We start from the raw sequence: 20,210 nt of genomic DNA, 5'->3' as shown, positions 1-20,210 counted from the left end.
TGTTTTTATTTGTTCAAAATGATCAATTGCATGCACAGTTTGAAGCATTACCATTTTCCTTGCGTTATACATCTCAAATAACAAACTCGCAAAAGATATGAGAACATTTCATATTACTTACACATGCTTATTCTGAATAGATGTGAAAGACACTTGTCAGATTTTATTTTAGAGAGCATGAGCTGTGAGCGTGAGGTGTGCTCAAGCGTGTGCTCTTCATTTTCTGTCTGATTAAGGCTAACAGCTGTTCTCACTGACTGTTTTACACAGCGCTAATGCGCATGCTTGTAGGGGCGTGACGTGGTGACGCAGAGCCGATCTGCGAATCACAGCACATTATGTTAGCTGACCAATCAGAGCCTCTTTTGGGGCGGCCCCTTCAGAGGAACTAGAAAATATGATGTTTTCATGTTAGCTGAGTAGCTGTATATAATCAAAGATAAAAAAATAGCGTGATTTTCTACAAGTGAAGCATGAGCACACATTGCTTTGCATGTTATAAACACAACAAAACTATAAAAATATGGACCACCGCTTTAAGTAAAGTTAACTTGTTTTAAGGGTGATGTTTGAAAATGTTTATAAATGTTATTTTTGTTGCCAACCCACATTTTCAGCTTCCTCTGAACTTCAATCATAGCCATGCAAATTCCCTCTCAAAGAAGCCTATTGACTGTGTTTAGTAACTGGACCCATGGGTAATAAAGCGAAGCCACCTCAACGTCCTTTTGATTTCCACAGGGCAACATTCACTTTCATTTAAAAACAACATGCCAAAATCTGCGGACTCGTTAAATGGCAGATTTTCTTTCTGTCTCTCATTTGTAATCAGTTGATTTGCTTACAGTATGTGTCAGTCTCCTAAGCAGCAGAGAGTTGGAGAAATGATGGAAAGGCAGAGTAAACATACGGGAAGAGTTTCAGACGGAAGCTCTGACTGCCAGCTTGTGCGGACGGGCCTCTGGCCAAACCTGAAGCCTTTCTCAACAGTCCTTTTAAAAACAGTAGAAAGGGAGAGAATAGCACACCAACAAGAAAAAGGAGAGGGTTTGGCTTAGAAGGAATATAGAAAAAAGCACAAAAAATAAAGCCAAAAACAGAAATATAAAAGCATGTATAAAGTATTACCAGGAAGCCCTGTAAGATTTTGCTAAAGAAAGTATCCTAGCCATCTGCCCACATGGAAGACAATTGGCTTATTCTCAAAGGGATCTGACTTGAAACCAACTGTTGGACTTTGATATGATGTTTCAGTCTGACAGGTCTGCCACATTTAAATAGAGTTTGTGGATCGAGAGTATGAAATATGCACTATTAGCAGAACCATCTGCAAAAAATAGCTTGAAGAAAGAACACATTGTGCTGTTAGGATAATGTGCATCAAGAAAAAGTTGCCAATAGCATGAAACCGCTGCTGCGGGTCTGTATTATCCAACAGTATCCATGTGTGACAGCCTCTGTTGGTAATCATCATATCCACACTCGACCACTGACATGATGCAAAAGACCTTTGATCTATAGACCAGACCAGTCATATAGTCAGACCAGGCCACTTTCTTTCAATCATCAAAGGTCACATCTTGGACCCATTTCATGTATTGTCGGCTGTTGTACACAAGCTTTTACACAGAGGTCTGTAATAACCTGTGTGCAGGGACACCTTTCATTAACCTGGTTGCCACTTTTGTAACTGCTGGTGATTTGTAGCACATTCGCTTCTATTAACTCTTTCATGCATTCGATCAAACCGGTGTGATCAGTCTTGACTGGTCTTTCGATCACACCAGTGTGATTAGAACATCAAGTGCTAAATTCAGATCTGCATTTGGGAATCAAGAAATTCACCCAATGTGCTTGTCAGAAATCACAATTTATCAGTGTTTTTTAAACAAAATAACATTTATTTTAGATTTAAGACACTTAAATTACAAAAGTACTAGCAAAACTGTGTGTGGCGTGTGTGGAAAGGAGATAAAGCAAGGACCCAAATGCAAAACAAACAAACAAAATAAACAATAACTCAATCTACCCTGTGAAAAAATTACTGATAAACAAACAAACTAATTACTGATAAACAAACAAAACTTGACTAGAAAGGCTGGCTAGACTAGACTGGACAAGGCATATACATGAGGGATGAAAGATGACCAAACCAAAATCAAAACCAACTTGACCAAAGGTGTGAGATCAAACAGCATGCTGTGAAAAATCAAGTGTGCTACCTGAGTCTGCCCTTGATCCCCAAGAGTCCCTATACAAAGTGTTGATCTTAGATTATTGGTCAACAGTAAAAATTGAAAAAAATAATAATACAATAAATAATGTTTATTCTCAAAAAAAAAAACGGTGCAAGGGGATTGGACTTGAAACCAACTGTTGGACTTTGATATGATGTATCAGTCAGACAACACTGCCACATTTAAATAGAGTTTGTTGTTTACTAGTCGAGGGCATGAAAGACAGAAAGCAGAACCAGACACTTGCAAATATGTGCCATTAGCGGAGCAGGCTGCAAGAATTGTTTGAAGAAAAGACAGATCTGGCTGTGTGTTTCTTCCATCGTGTTTCCCCCACTGAGTTCAAGGCCAAACCAGCAACACGTCTGACTTGAGCATCCATCAGCTGTCAGCTTGCCCAGTCAAACTGCTGGTGCTCATTTTTCAGTCCGTAAAAAAAGAACATGAGATTCCGGTACTAGAAGAAAGTAATGACTGTATCACTCCAAGTACACTTTCCAGTCTCAGAGATTGTTTTGGTAGAGCTGCAGGATTAAACGTTATGCAATCTTTATCCAAGCACACAGCTAATCTTAATTTAAATAGTTAATTGTGATTTGCGAATGTTTATAACAAAAAATGGGAATGTGTTATCATAGCGCAATGCATTTTGGGAAATTGAGACATGGGAGCTTGGATTGATATCTATAGGTTTATTGTATCACATATACACTAATTTGCAATAAACTGTAAGCGTTCAATCACAAATAAAGAACAAAATCATATTCACAAAATCAGTCTTTTTTTTTTTTTGCAACAAATGGTTCATTTATTATCTGCTCCCTCTGCATCTGTGCTTGATTTTTTTCTAGCCTAGTTAACGCTTGGAGACCGTTAAGACATAGTATGTTTGATAATATTTTTTTTTCTGGAGAAAGTCTTATTTGTTTTATTTCAGCTAGAATAAAAACAGTTTTGAATTTTTTAAAGACCATTTTAAGGTCAAAATTATTAGCCCCTTTAAGCTAAATTTTTTTTCGATAGTCTACAGATCAAACCATCGTTGTACAATAACTTGCCTAATTACACAAACCCGCCTAGCTAACCTAATTAACCTAGTTAAGCCTTTAAATGTCACTTTAAGCTGTATAGAAGTGTCTTGAAAAATATGTAGTAAAATATCATTTACTGTCATCATGTCAAAGATAAAATAAATCAGTTATTAAATCAGTGATTAGAAATGTGTTGAAAAAAATTCTCTCTGTTAAACAGAAATTGGGAAAAAAAATAAACAGGGAACTAATAATTCTGACTTCAACTGTATATGATTGCAGTAAATAAATCTAGTAAATTAGATAAGATTAGAATCATGGCAAATTGTGATCTATATTTTTAAACAAACAAACAAACAAACAAACAAACAAACAAACAGCTAAATAAAATGTAGTTTATCCGGAATTGTACACGTCATATGTTTCAGTCACCCCTGTGAAACATTTGACCCAGTGTAGTTTGAGTTTGTGGTTTGGCAGCGACCCAAAATGCAGTGTTTACCTCTACAGGAGAGTTCTGGCCTTCTTTCTCCATCTCAGGCCTTTGTAGCCCCACGTGAGAGCAGACATGCTTCCAATCTGTTTGAGAACAGGCAATCCTCTTTCCCCCTGCACCTCATTGAGCCAGGAAGAGCAGAGAGTAAGAAATGCCAGCCTTTCATGATGACTTCACACTCATCACCCTTGCACTTTGTCCAAAAGTGCAATGGCCAAATAAGGAAGCATCTGTCTTCTGTTTCTCTGGGGCAAAGAGAACAACCACCATCTCTTTAGTGGAGGAACAAAGAAAACTGGGATAGAGTTTTATTTTTCTTCCTTTTCAGAGAGTAGTATTTTCTTTAACAAGAAACATACAGTTGAAGTCAGAATTATTATTAGCCCCCCTGAATTATTCGCCCCTGTTTATTTTTTTCCCCATTTTATGTTTAACAGAAAAAAATATTTTTTCAACACATTTCTGAACATAATAGTTTTAATAACTCATCTCTAATAATTAATTACTTTTATCTCTGCCATGATGACAGTAAATAATATTTGACTAGATATTTTTCAAGATTAAAGTGACATTTAAAGGCTTAACTAGGTTAGTTAGGTTAACGAGGCAGGTTAGGGTAATTAGGCAAGTTATTGTATAACGATAGTTTGTTCTGTAGACTATTGAAAAAAAATAGTTTAAAGGGGCTAATAATTTTGACTTAAATGACTTAAAATGTTTTTTAAAAAATTAAAAACTGCTTTTATTCTAGCCAAAATAAAACAAATAAGACTTTCTCTAGAAGAAAAAATATTATCAGACATACTGTGAAAATTTTCTTGCTCTGTTAAACATCATTTGGAAAATATTTTAAAAAGATAAAAAAATTAAAAAGGGGGATAATAATTCTGACTTCAACTGTATGTATTGCCTTTTTTGGTTTAATGATTAGGGTTTTGTTTACATAACCAATTCAGGAAATACATACAGTATTAGTATTTTTAATAGTAGCTGATAACTGTGGCAAATTGTGTGATTTAAAACAAACAAACAAACAAAATTTAGATGTGTATCTTCCTATTTATTTAATTTTTGATTGATTGATTGTGTTTTGTTTTATTTTGTATTATTTATTATTATCTATTATTTATATTTGTTTTTGTTTTGTTTTTCTGCAAGTTTATGCACAAATATTATAACATCAATTAAACTATATAAAGATCATTGGCAGTAGGTAGTGCTGTCACCTCACAGCAAGAAGGCTGCTGGTTCTTGCCTCGGCTGGGTCAGTTGGCATTTCTGTGTGGAGTTTGCATGTTCTCCCCGTGTTCATGCGGGTTTCCTTCAGGTGCTCCAGTTTCCCCCACAAGTCCAAAGACACACGCTATAGGTGAATTGGGTAAGCTAAAATTGTCTGTAGTGTATGTGTGTGGATGAGAGTGTATGGGTGTTTCCCAGTGATGGGTTGCAGCTTGAAGGGCATCGGCTGCTTAAAACATATGCTGGATAAGTAGGCAGTTCATTTCTCTGTGGCGACCCTGGATTAATAAAGGGACTAAGCCGAAAAGAAAATGAATGAATGTTTATCCTAAAATAAAGAAGAAATAATAAATAAAAACATTTATAATGATAAGAAATGTTTCTTGAGCACCAAATCATTATAATTATTTCTGAAATAATATTTCTGGATTGAACAATTCACCTTTGCCATCATATAAATAAATATTTGAAGGTATTATAAAAACACAATAGTATTTAAAATAATAAAATAATTTGTAACTTAACTAAATACATCTTGGGTGAGCATAGTCAGTTTTCAGTCAAAACCTTTAATTCAAAATACTTATTGAAATATATTTCGTAGTGTGAATATACCGTACATAATATACCGTTTTGATAATTTTATGTCTAATTAAAATTGTTTGGCCTCTGTAAAAAAAAAAAAAAAAAATTCCACTCTTTTCCCTGTTCAAGTATCATGGTGTGCTACAAACAGTTTAACATTTGACAAACAGTCAAATGTCAAATATAAAGACAGTAAATGACTGTTGGAAATGTGTTGTATTTGTCAATCCAACGTTTCTGTGTTCCAAATATCCTCACTTTTAAATCTCTCATTTGTTTTAGACCCTGTGTTCTCTGAGACCTGTAAAATCGATAACAAGTTCCTGTCTCTGAACTACCTGGCCAGCTACATTGAGCCCCAGCCATCCACAGGCTGTGTTCTCTCAGGTCCTGATCATGAGCAGGAGGTTCACATCATTGAGCTTCAGGCACCAAACTCCAGCAGGTGATCAGAACACTAAAAAAACTCTTTATTATATATTAAAACCTATACATGATAGAATACTTCAGCCAGGTATCCAATTTTCAGATCTGTGCAACTGGTCTTAGGGGTTTTGACTGGGTTTTGTTTTTGAATTAGGCTCAGAAAAATTCCTATCAATATTTATATCCATCAGACTGCATATCGTTATCGTGGGCAAATATAAATAATTATTGGTTATCAGATAATGTCCATATTGGTTTTCCCTATAAGTATAAAGGGGTTATCAGTCAAAATGTTTATAATTTATTTGCATCCCTGTAAATAAATAAAATTAAAGTGTTTAGTATTGAACAAAATTTCCATCTCCCTTTATTTCTAGCCCTGCTGAATCATTAGCCCCCCTGTATATTTTTTCACAATTTTTGTTAAACGGAAAGAACGGTTAAACAGAATTTTTTTTAACACATTTCTAAACATAATAGTTTGTTCTGAATTGAAAAAAAATATATTGCTTGAGAGGGCTGATAATATTTTCCTTAAAATGTAAAGAAAATAAAAATAAAAACAACTTTTATTCTAGCCAAAATAAAACAAATAATATTTTCTCCAGAAGAAAAAAATATTATAGAAAATACTGTGAAAAATTCCTTGCTCTGTTAAAGATCATTTGGGAATTTTAATTTGGACTATTGAACACTATTTTTTTATTTTGGACTATTTTTATAATATTGTTTTACTGTATATTTGATCTGTCACATCCTTAATGAAGGCGTCAGAAATCTTACCAACCCAAAACTTTGTAATTGAAATGTATGTGATTTATTTTAGTTTTGAAAATGAACACATGAAGTTCCTTTCCAGAGATCAATTTCAAATAGAGGAAGTTACTACAGAACTACAGTATATATATAAATATGTTGTTGAACATACATCGCAGACAGGATATCTCAGTGCATATTGGCTTGTTTAATACACCAAAGGATTGTATACGTGCATGTCTCTCTCTATTTGTCATTTTAGGTTGTCATTGTGTTTCCTTCAGTTCTGCAAAGTTTATTTGGAAATAGGCAGGGATTATTGTATTGTTGATTTTGGAGAGCTCTGCTGGGTAAAACTCTCTCAGCCTCCGCCGGTATCACTCACTGTTGCCTAATAGTGACTCAAAAAAATGAAAAACAGATCTTAAGATATGCAAGCGTCATGACGGATCCCAGCACTGCATTATGTGGTCTGTTTCACATGTGTCCAAGGTTGTTTTCTAGGAATCAATCCAGATTTTTAATCAATTGGCCAGACAAAGAATGCATGTTAAAACTGAAGTTTCATTTTTTCCAAGATACTTATGACCTTCCTTTCATTGCCTCCCTCTCTCTCTCTCTCGTTCTTCCTCATTCTCTCTCTGAGTAGTGCATTCCAGGTGGATGTGATTGTGGATTTAAGGCCTATGGAAGGTGACATTCCACTTCAGCGTGACGTCGTGTTGCTTCTGAAATGTGAGAAGTCGGTGAATTGGGTGATCAAAGCCCACAAAGTCATGGGCAAACTGGAGATTATGGTATGATTTATAAATTATACAAATAGAATTTTATTTTTGTTTATATATATATATATATAATTTTTTTATGTTTTATTCAATTTTTTTTATTATGTATTTTACAGCTTTTTTTAACTTACGGATTATACCAACTGATTCAGTTGCATTTGTTTGTTTGTATGTTTGTTGGCATGATGGTATTCTTTTTCATCAAAACTACTTCATGCGTTTTTATTTTTTGTTTGTTTGTTTTTTGCAGTAATTTAGAAACCAAAAATAAATATTGACTTGGTGAAAATGTACTGTCCAAGGAATGAAAGAAAATGTAAAACTAAATTAATGTAAGTAATATAAAATTTTACCTGGCCTGTCATTCTGGCCTGTCATTAGACAGAGTAATAACAGAAGGAGGAGTGGAGTGAGTTTTTCTTCAGTCAGAGCCGCTGGAGTGTTTTTATAGTAGCATTGGCCTGGCACTTCAGAATATGAATTATGAGAGCGTCTGGCTGCTGGTTTCAGACAGCACAGCACAACAGGACACACACACACCACTGAAACTGTCACTGCACAGCTCCTGGAGAGAGACTTTCTTATGCTCTATGGAATTTAGCTAAATATTTGTGCATTTTTACTTGCTGCCTATTACAAAAAAGAGCTCTGTTGTAAGGATAAGTCAAACTATTTTGAGGAGTTTTAAGGTGTGTATATGATAATTTAGAATGAGTGAAGAATGAACGAACGGACAAACGGAATAAATGAATGAATGAACGAACAAACAAACAAACGAACAAATCAATGAATGTATGAAACTAATAAACCTTAAAGAAAGAAAGAAAGTTTGATACCGTTGATCTAGATGTGCAAGGAAAACTATTTTGAGCAAAGTGTTCTTGTTTTGTACTATGGTGTTCTATCATTGGCAGCCGAAGAGTCATAAAGCTCTTGATAGAATTTGAATGTGAAAGTCTTAAGTGTGTGAATGTGAACAATTATAACGTGTCTGTTTCTATGAACGTGTTTGATTGTACATGTCTGTGTCTGAGTGAGTCAGTTACAGTGTTTTAGAGCATAGGAGAATGTAAGTTATGCATGTGATACGATCCACAGCCTTGTAAAATCAAAGCCCTGCTACTGTTGGCAGATTGGCTTAAGCTGGTTGTCCAGCCTGGTGAGGCATTTATGAGAAACAGAGCTGAGAACGAGGGCCATCTGCTCTTCACACCCAGCAGAGAATGAACAGAAGCTCATTTAAACTTCCTATATAAAGTGACCACATTACACTGGTCAAATGTCATCGACAACAGCCTTATATCTGACTGTTACAAATGAGGTAAACTAATTACAGTTTTTCTCAGTAGCTTTGGTATATTTCTCAGATCAGAATTGAAATATGCAAAACAGTAAGTGCATTTCTCAAAACAATGTGTACAAATAGCAAAACGCCATGGATTACCTGCAAAACCCAGTTTCCTGCTCAAAATCCTTAGTTCATTTCTCAAAACTAAATTTCTGTATCAATGAACAAGTCAGTGCCGTCAGAATTTTGAGTCCTTGTGTTATTGTGTGTGGATAAGACAGTCAAATTACTTAGTCATGTTGTCATTAGTACAGTGTACTCTCTAGGGGTGTTCTGGTGTACACGATGGCAATTTTTTAATTTTGTTTACTTATTTTTTTGCCGTTTGTACTGTAATTTGTTGACAGATCATGTCATTGTGATATAGAAAGGAATAAACAGCACTGCATAGCACACAGAAAAACAGAAAATAAAAATGTGAACATAGGACAACCTCCTTTTAGACCTTTATTCGAAAAGTCAATATTCACCTGGGAGAAATGTTCCAATTGTAGAAAGATTTAGAAAAAAGTCTAATGGAAATGTATAGAAAAATGTGTTATGACAAAATATTATGAAAACTTGTTCAGCCATTTTTCATGTAAAGACTTATGCCATGAACAATGGATTAAATGTTGTGGGGGGGTGAGACTATTCAACAGAGACCAAAATAATACATTTTGATCATCATGACATAAGCAATCGATAATGTAGGAAACAGCAGAGAACTGCACATAATCATTTACATGCATGTACAAAAGCATTTGCAACTTGTTGAAAGGAATAAGAAACTGCTTTTCTGATATGCACAACTGACACAATGATGCAAACAGGCGGTTTTGAGAGTTTCAATTCTGATCTCAGAAATGGACCAACGTGACTGAGAAAAACTGTAAATGATGGTATTATTTTTCATACTGACCATGTTGTATATTATACAATCATCTAAAATATTGTTAAATATTATTGTAGTATTTATATTGCTCAGCATAAATGAGTACAGCCCATTTTGGACATGAATATATTTATCATTTCTCATTAAACATAGGCAATGTATTTTTGTGCATGAAAGATTTTGTTTATTGTTGTTTATTAAACAGATATATTTATTAAAATAATATTTTAGTCCAACATATTTAGAAATTAAAAGATAACAATTAAATTTAAGCAAAATCTTAAAAAGAAAATCAACATCAAACAAGAATACCAGACGAAGACTGAATGAAACTAAGGGGCATAAATACACAGGAACATGATGACAATAATTACACACAGGGGATAAACACACGAAGGTGATGAACATTAACAAATGGTGGGAACTGGAACATAGGAGCACATGGGAAAAGGTCACATGTTGAAAACAAACACACAAGGAAGACAGGACCTGACAATAGCCTTATTTAGGTTTTTTCCAGAAAATAAGAGTCAGTCAAAATAACAAATGTTTATTCTACTAAATATTGATTAATTCTTCTGCTGTTAAAACATTGCTATTGTGAATAATAATAATAATAATAATAATAATAATAATAATAATAATAATAATAATAAAATGTCTAAAAACTTGGCACTTTTGTCATTTTAAAATTGTAATAAAAAATTTGGAAGAAATGTCATTACACTTTTTACTCATTACATTATTCCTTCTGGCTGTTTTACTCATTACATTAAATAAACACATAATTGAAAACAACAAATCAAGAGAAACAATAAATTCTCTGTAAAATAATTTGCGTCATAAAATCATTTCAAACAAATCATGATTGTATTCCTTTTTGGTGATTTTGTGTGAGCAATATACCACATTAAAGGCAATAATGAGTGACTTTTGATAGTAATCTACCTCTGAAAAGTTTAACATTGTTGAGTATTTAAACTCCAGAGTGTTTTCTTTTCACTGAGGGTCAGCTCTCGCATTTTTTTATTCTTTTTTGGCTAACTTTGCTTTACTTCAATTTGGAGTTTGGCGAGTGGTCATTTTGGATAGTAAAATCAGGTATTTGACCAGAATATGTTGTCAGAGAAAACATGAGAAAACATGGCCTATGTTAAAGGAGTTGTGAAACCAAGTTGAACAGGAGTTGAATCGTTTTGACTGTGCAAATGAAGTGAACATGTTGTCTTGTTCTTTTCAGACATCAGATACGGTCAGTCTGAGCGAAGACACAGAAAGGCTGATGCAGGTGTCAAAGACGGTCAAACAGAAACTGCCCGCGGGGTCGCAGGCTCTCATCCAGTGGGCAGAAGAGAACGGATTCAATCCCGTCACTTCATATACCAACACTCCTGTTGCCAATCACTTCAATCTGCGCCTCAGAGAACAAGGCAAGTGAAAGATTAGGATAATAAAAATGTAAAATAATTATGACACACTCAAAAATGTATTTTGCTGCTTATGAAAGACAATTCTTATGTTTTTGTTTGTTTGTTTTTTTGGGAAACTTAATTGTTTTATGTTCAATCCACTTAAAATTGTAAAAACAGTCAAATTAACGTAATTGATTTGTGGAATTTTTGTGGAACACAGCATTTTTTGCAGTGTGCACTTAATGCGGATAACATATAAATAAGGTTAAATAGCTGAATGTATTGTAGGATTAATTTATTAATGTACATACAGTAACTGTGCTCCAAATAGACTTAATTAAATGAAGTACATTTGTATACGATTTTATTTGATTCTTTTATAGTTATTACTGCAGTTCGCGTTTGAGATTTGAGTCAAACCATTTGAGATGGTATTTGTGTTTTGTATTGTTCTTCCATAGATGAAAATTCTGGAACATTTACTTCCCCCCATGTTGTACACTTACTTTGTCATAATTGTAACATTAACAAAGGTAATTTAATGGTAAATAACAAGTGGTTTCTGTTGACAGAAAAAAGAGAATAATTAAGATAAATAAGACATGATGAATTTGTAGAATGACTATTTATTGCTGATATTCTTTACTTATCCTATACAGTGGTCCCTCACTATAACACTGTTCACTTTTCGCGTTCTCGCAATTTCGCAGATTTTTTTTGGTGCAATTCGATATGCTTTTTTTTTTTTACAGCACATTTTGTTCTGTGTCCTGATTGGCTGTAGACCATTGTCAAACAATCTCTTCCGTATCTCCTGTACAGTACAGAATGCGTTCAGCTCGCCAAATTAACATAAATCTTCGATCGCTAGCAGTGTAAGTTTCAACAAGGATGCAATAAGGGTTATAAATGTTCACAGCAAGACTATGGTAAAGGGGGTCACACACTGGCTGCTCCCTGCCACACAGATTGTAAATCACATGTAAGTCATGTAGATTTACAGTATATCAGGGTATGCACAGCGCTGTCTGCGGTGCCCAGTTACGACTCAGGACACCTTTTGCTGACAGCGATGAATGTTTACGCCTGACAACAGGTTTTGATCCTTGGTTTCATTCTATAATATACTAGACTTATTTTTCTATGAAAGTTTGAACTTTGAGAGTGTTTAAACAAGAGAGAAATGTGTGAATATGCCTGTCTGAGGAAAGTGTATAAAGTGTGTAGTGGGGCTTAAAACAGCTGACTTTTTGTGAGTTAGTTTTAGAATGTAGCTCCCTCGATTAACGAGGGACCACTGTTCTGAAAAACAAATACATTTATTTGTAAGACTTTTTAAATTAGCTTTGAACATTTTAGGGATGCACTGAAATAAAATTCTGGATGGATTCACGTGGCTTAAAACTAAAACCGAAAATACCTTGTAACGATTATTAATTTTATTACATGTGTAAGATATCTTTTTACTCAGTAAGTTAAATTATACATAACCACATTTTATTGAAAGTAAAATTTTATTGAAATTGAATGAGTCAAAAGGCATCATTTCACTAGCATTGCCATGGCAGCACATCAGTGCCAACTGCAAGCAGCAGGAACAAACAAGTATACTGCAACCCGTTGAAATGAATGGCTTATGTTGTGAGTTATAGGGCTTCCCACAACTAAATATTTTCATAGTCAACTAATAATATTACAATCTATGCACTTGATAACTCAATAACTTAAATGTAAAACATATTTCGGTAAAACATGACAACAGAAACATTTTGTTTGTTTTCAAATGGTGGATTTACTTTAGCAAATGAATTCCTAAATAACACAAATTGCAACACTTATAAATAAAATTTCAGTACTAAAAATGAACAGGCCTTCAGGCAAGTCATACCAAAACTTTGCATTGAAACGTTTTGGTGCAAACAAAATATAATATTAAGACATGTTTAATATTGACAAATGAAAAACCATCATTTGCCTTAAAAGTTAGCTGGCAACATTTTAGGGACCATCCATTACCCTTTCAAAAATGACCTCACACTTTCAGTTTTCTTTCTGAAATATTTTGAACTGACATTTTTCCCTGCCTCTCACCAATCAATTAAAAAATGTAGTTTTTATGTAGTAAGCCCCTCATCTAAAAACATATGGTCAATGCTTTCAGTTTCAGATGTAGGGATCATGGATGAGGGAATGTTGCCACCATTTTCCATTCTCCGCAATATCAATCCACTTCCAAAGCCCAGCGCCCGGGATGCTCCTCCACGGAATGGTTTTCCTTTCCCCTTCCTGCCTATGGACCAGGACCAGTCATTCCCTCCTTTGATGCCCCCTCACGAGGATAGTGTTTTCTTGGCTGGGGGTCCCGAAGAGCACCAGGGGTCTGCAGATGTAGGATTCAATGTGCAGTGTGAGAAGAACAGAATGGTAGTCAGCATTGATAAGGAAACTCTACAGGTAGGAAGTACACAAGTACTGTAGGTTTTGTACATAGTTATTGGGAAATAAGAAGGAACTAAAGGTAGTGGGATTAACTTAACGTTTCTACAGTTGTGCCTGTTATGCTCACTGAGGCTGCATTCATTTGATCAAAAAATACTGTACGAAAAAATAATATAGTGGAATTTCATTAGAATTTTAAATACTTGCTTTTATTTTTATTACATTGATTAGGTTTATCCCTGTGGTGTCAAAGCTCAATGTTTTTTTAGCAGCCATTACTCCACCAATCTTCAATGTCATACAATCATTCAGAAATGATAGCTGTGTGCTGACTTGACGTATAAGTAAAATGTGTCAAATAAATTGCTTCCATCATATGAATGTTTACAAAAGCTGCTTAATTGTTTTGGAAACTGGCTAACACTTTATAATTACACACTGTGAATCATTTATTAAGCATTAGCAAATAGTTAATTCATTATTTGTTAAGCATTAACTCTACATTAATAGATGCTATTAAGCAGTTTATAAATACAGCTACAAATTCTGTATTTTTTACTTATAAGCACATATATAATGTGCTTAATTATTGTATTTTATACTTCAATACTTATTAATTGTTCATTACTAAATTCAGTAATGCATTATTTACTAACCATTTGTATTTAAGAGTAGTTTGTGGCTTTTAGAATCATTCAGAATGAGTTAGTAAACGACTAATAAACTATTCAAAGCAACATTTATATATTGTATTATTCAGGCATATAGTAATGGTTACTATGTATGTTAATTAATGCATTATTATTCATCCAGTTTTGTGACCTTGTGAGGACCATTTATGCTTTGTAAATCCCTTATAAATGACAATTAAAAGCTTAGTATCAAATGAACAATAAATGTTTGCAATCTTATCTAAAATAAAAACAGGAGTGTCAGAGTACAATTAGAAATAAATACATTTAAATAAAATTGGATAAAACAACAGTATAATAATTTAACAATATATTATGGTATATGGTATATATTATTTTAAAGTTATTTTGCAAAGTTTAAACTGTACAGTCATTTTATTTTACATAAGATCGCAAAGATTTATTTTTCATGTGATACAGTTTAATTTGTCAGTCAGTCAGTCTTTATTCATTTCCCAAAGGCAATTCTGTTGCTGCATACAAGCATGTTACACATACAAATTATTACATAATACACAAAAGCACATTGTATAGTACAAATTCTACCCTACATTTAAAAACTTTACAGCTGAGGGGATGAATGAAAGTTTAAACCGATTTGTTTTTACTAATAGGAGTTCTGTATCGAATACCAGAAGGGAGAAGATCAAACGCGTGGTGCATAGGATGGGAATCATCTGACAGAATGCTCTAAGCTTTACTCAAAACTTGTCTATGGTATAACTGAGCCATGGTCATCTGTTTTCTCCCTATTATTTTTCCCTTATAGGTTCACAATTTTGTCCAAACAACTCTTATTTTTCACACTTTCACAGCAAAGAAAAAGATTACAATGACTGAATGTATGAACTGTAAAACATGAGTGAGTTATCTATAAAAAAGATCTTAATTTCTGTAAGCGGTATAGTCTTTGTTGCCCCTTCTTACACAAAATATTAGTATTAACAGAAAAGGACAATTTATTATCTAAAACAGTTCCCAAATACCTATACTGGGGTGCGTTTCCCAAACAATGGCGTAACTCGCGGCTGAACTACCATAGTGCGATGCATCGTTTGGGAAAAGAACGATGTAGTGACGAGTGTTTCCCAAAACCCCTAGTTTCTCCGTTGCAGATCAATCGCTTGAACCACGTTAGTTATAACGTAAAACGCCCATAATGATGCTCTAAACGAGGTGTAGCAACTTCTTTAGAGAAGAACCCCATAATTTCTTTGTGCAAATTATATTGTTTTACATGAACACGCATTTAAAATAAAATTCAATATTAGTTTTGGTAAAAACATGCATTCGCTTTCCATATTAACTGAAATATATGTAAATGGCACGTATTGGACGGATGTTTGCTTTACTAATATTACTGAGAAGTTGAACATTATATTCTATTCTAAAACATAAAATCACTTACAAAAGCTAACACGTATTATAATATATAAATCATATAAATAAATAAATAAATAATTAATGAGGCTATTTATTATGAAATGAAATTTAATATTTATTAGGAAATTGTAAAAAATCCTAATTTAATAATACTGTTAATAACATTAGTCATTATTATTATTATTATTATTATTATCATCATTTTTATTATTATTATTATTATTATTATTATCATCATTTTTATTATTATTATTATTATCATTATCAATGTTTTCAAAGTGCACTGCAAAGGGAGCACAATTGTAAACATGAAGATCGCTAAAACTGAACTGTAAAAATAGTTTGAAAGCAAATTACACCTAAGAGAGATGACTTTAATGCTTTTTTATTTTTAATAATTCCAACTTTGAATGTTAGAATGTTCTAAATTAATAGGGCATAGGGGGGATAAGTGGGAACAGAACACAGCCAGGAACTATGTTTCTAACTACAGCTCCAGAGGTGTAGTTGCTAGTGGTCAAGTTTGCAACGCAGTTTGCGAATGTTCGTTGGAGCGACGGATTTGAGAAATAGCAAATCAACAAACTATGTTTGTAATGACGGAAATTGCGACCTAAGTTGGCTAACGATGGTTTTGGGAAACGCACCCCTTATCAACACTCTCAACACCCACTCCATTAATACTTGTTTGCTTACCCTTAATCAGTCTTCTCTTAGAATTAAAATCAATAGTCATCTCTTTAGTCTTAAGAACATTCACTTGTAAGAAAGCCTCCTGACACCTGTTGGAAAAATAATCAATTACAGGACCGTACGTGGAGTCTTCCTCACTTAAACTAACAATTACAGAATCGTCAGTAAATTTTAAAATGTACCTATTACTAAAGATACTCCTACAACTATTTGTGTACAAAATAGATAATATAGGAGAATGGACACAACCTTGAGGTGACTCCGTAGATGATTCCAACCATTTAGAGAAACAATTATTTACTTTAACCCTCTGTGTTCTCTGGACAAGAAAGTCTAAAATCCAGCCTACAAGCATTTGATCCAACTCAAATTCATTAATAAGTTTCTCAACCAAAATATGTGGCTGAATGGTATTGAATGCAGACGAAAAAGTAACTTGGCCAATGTTTTAGGCTTATCAAGATGCTTAAGAACTAAGTGCAGCAGAGTCCCTTACTGCATCCTCCACCCCTCTTTTAGGCCTATAAGCAAACTAAAAGGGATCTAGAACACTGTGAGTCTTTTGCATAATTTCCCTCTTAAGTAACTTTTCAAAACTTTTCATAACTAAAGATGTAAATGCCACAGGTCTAAAGTCCTCTAACTTCTGTGGCTTCTGTTTTTTTTGAGCACAGGAATAACTGTAGACTGCTTCCACAGTGCAGGTACCTTTTGTTGTTGAAAGGACAAAACAAAAATGTCATAAATTTCATGAAGATTGTGTATCTTCAAATGAATAGAAATGAATAAAGTTGTTTATTTTCTCTTTTTTTCCTGTTTAGAATATAACTGAGCCATTAATTGTCTTTTAGATGACTTTAGATTATGTCACAAAACTGGATTAAGTTGGCTTAATAAAGCATTTATTAACATACAAATGAACTATTAGTATATGCCTGAATAATAAGATTTATGAATGTTAATTTGAACAGTTTATTAATCATTTACTTATGCATTCTGAATAATCTTAAAATAGCACCAACTATTCCTAAATAACTAGTTTGTAAATAATACAAAACTTAATTAATGAAAAAATAATCATTAACAAGGTATGAAATTACAATAATTAAGCACGTTATAAATGAGCTTATAAGTCAAGAATGCAGCATTTATAGCTGTATTTATAATCTGCTTATTAACGTCTATTAATGTAGACTCAGTACTTTACAGATAAAAATTTCACTATTTGCTAATGCTTAATAAATGATTTATAATGTGTAGTTATTATGAAGTGTAATAGTTTTTTTTTCAATTATGGTGTGTTCACATTAATTGTGAAGATAAAACACAAATCATGTCACTTGCTCTAGATTACACACAGGATGTTTTTCGTCTTATGCTAACCTCCAACTCGAGTTTGAATTGTTTGAACTTCCCCGGAAGACATCATTGTGGGAAATGGACTGTTCTAATTTTACATTGAACATGCAGCGTTGGAAATTCATCTTTATTTACATGTTTGCATTGATTTTTTTTTTCATTGACTTTGCATTAGATTTGAACCTTGCATTTAATGAAAATGAAGTTCAAAAAACATTTATTTTGTAATAGATTTTTAAAACTAATTCACTTATTATTTTTATTGCATCAGTAATGCATCCAGATCTGTTTTGAATCAGATGAGATACATAAAAATCACAAAAGACCATCATAGGCCTCCTTTTGTCTTTGGTCCATTTTTCACCTGTGTATGAACTACTGAGTCAAAACTACTTTTGTAAAATTATCTATAAGTCTAAAAGTTATATGTTTAAGTTATTTAAGTGTAAAAAGAACAAAAGTAATTTCTAAATGTATGTTTACCCATATCTCACACAGTTTTAGGACTTAATTCTGTTGACAAAAGGGCAATAGGTTTAAAAGTAGCTTCCCTAACACAAGCAAGCACAAAGAGAAGTTGCTAAAATGTGGCTCACAAGAGACACCTTGTTTGTCCTCTAGCTGATGCACTGTGAATTTTCCCAGAATATGTGTGCCATATGCACTGACGTCAAAAGCCAGAAGTGTTGTAATAGACCACTTCAAAGAGGAAAATAAAACCCATATTCTCCAGTTTAAAAAAAGAAGCAGATTTAGACCACAAGTTTTGTTTGTCACTGTTAGAACTCTTACAGTGGATCTCAGATTTAAACATCAATATTTCAATAAGCGATAGCTTTTATTCAACATGTTATCAAAGGTCAAGATTTTCCCTGCAATTGAATTCATGTTTTCCAAATGTCCTCATAGGCCAATGGGTTTGGAAAACCCAATATCACTCTTCAGGACTCCCAATGCAAAGCAGCCTCAAACGCCACCCATTATATACTGGAGACGCCCCTGTCTGGCTGCCAAACCACCAAAATCCCCTCTCACCCCAGCCCAGTGGTCCTCTACATCAATGCAGTGAGTATTAAAGCCAATATTCAATCAATATAATCAGCCTGTGAAATCTAGTCCTTGTTTGCTTTGCTTTTGTCAAATGTGTGCGAGTGTCCAGGGTCATTATGGGAGCGTTGTCCCCTCCAACAGTTTTTTTAATGTTTCTTCTTCACATGTGTGTTGTTGTTGTTTTTAACAGCAGGGAGGATTCACTTCCACGCTGATCTTCTGAGATAATTTGTAGCGAAAATTCCTTACAACACTTTTAGCCTTAAACCCATTATAAAAACCGGGCGACCTCCCAAATATTTATCCTTTACTCTGAACTCTAAACCTCAAGGGCAATTAAAGTGATGTGACCCATTTGGTCAGAGCACAATATTGGCTCGCAGACAGAGATCCAGAGTGCATCAAAGGAGGCTGTTGTCTCTACAGTGAAAATCCTGCAACAGATTGGCTAGTCTTGTGTGAATTGATTTCACCATTTAATCTCCATTCGACTGTGTTCACAGGCCTCCTCCACCTCTGAACCCACAAACTGTCCTGAACTCATAAAGGGAGGTGATTCTCATTTTATAAAGTGAATGGGTTGCTGTTATTTTTTTCTGATGAGAAAAAAGATGAGATTTTTTTTTCCATCTGCCTTTGGGAGTCACATTGCTGAAATTGTGCATTCCCATGTATTAAATCCAGCTTTCTCATCTGTCTCAGCAGACCTTTGGCAAATACACAGCTCGGTTATCTCTGATTGTATCTTCACTTAGCCCCAGAGTGAAGCAATGTCATCGTGAAGGAATATTTTGTAGAAGATATTGTGGGATTGTTAGGAATTGTTGGAGTTACCCTGCCTTGTATATGTAAATGAGGAGTGTCTTTGATTGACAGATTGTTATTAGCCAATCAGAGCAGAAAGATGGAAGTGGCTGGCCCGTTGATGATGAAGATATGGAGCCTGGAGAAGTTTTATTACCTGGAGATGCATCACCTGAGCTGACAGAAAGAATTTTACCAGTAAACGGACATCATGCGACTATTCTGGTATTTACCTGTGAAACTGTGCTATTTGTACATTTTCACACCATTTTTGCTCTCACAGCATCACTATATAGTGGCCATGCTGCCAAGTCAAGAAAGCACAATAAAATTATTTAGAAGTCATTCAGTATTTGTTTAATCACATTTTTTTTTGTCTAAAAATATTTGGTAAACACAACTGTTCATTCTATTTCGAGGAATGAAGTAGAAGTACAACAATTGCTTGGAGAAAATGCATAAAAATGAATGAATTGATTCATTCATTTTCTTTTCGGCTTAGTCCCTTTATTAATCCGGGGTCGCCACAGCAGAATGAACCGCCAACTTATCCAGCCGCAACCCATCTCTGGGAAAACAATAATACAAATGATAATAATAA

At 34.0% G+C, this 20,210-nt stretch overlaps 1 protein-coding gene across 1 annotated transcript in view; it reads left to right on the top strand.

The window, feature by feature from the left end:
• tgfbr3 (transforming growth factor, beta receptor III) overlaps positions 1 to 20,210 on the top strand; it is a 253,478-nt gene that overhangs the window by 198,422 nt on the left and 34,846 nt on the right. The window contains exons 6-11 of the mRNA XM_056459804.1: positions 5,871 to 6,033; positions 7,420 to 7,567; positions 11,018 to 11,207; positions 13,351 to 13,643; positions 18,665 to 18,820; positions 19,682 to 19,834. Of these exons, the coding sequence (XP_056315779.1) occupies positions 5,871 to 6,033; positions 7,420 to 7,567; positions 11,018 to 11,207; positions 13,351 to 13,643; positions 18,665 to 18,820; positions 19,682 to 19,834 (1,103 nt within the window). The remainder of the gene's footprint in view (positions 1 to 5,870; positions 6,034 to 7,419; positions 7,568 to 11,017; positions 11,208 to 13,350; positions 13,644 to 18,664; positions 18,821 to 19,681; positions 19,835 to 20,210) is intronic.

This window comes from Danio aesculapii, chromosome 6 (genome assembly GCF_903798145.1).
Source record: "Danio aesculapii chromosome 6, fDanAes4.1, whole genome shotgun sequence".
In the NCBI taxonomy this organism is placed as follows: domain Eukaryota; kingdom Metazoa; phylum Chordata; class Actinopteri; order Cypriniformes; family Danionidae; genus Danio; species Danio aesculapii.
This window is presented reverse-complemented; position numbering and strand designations above follow the sequence as displayed.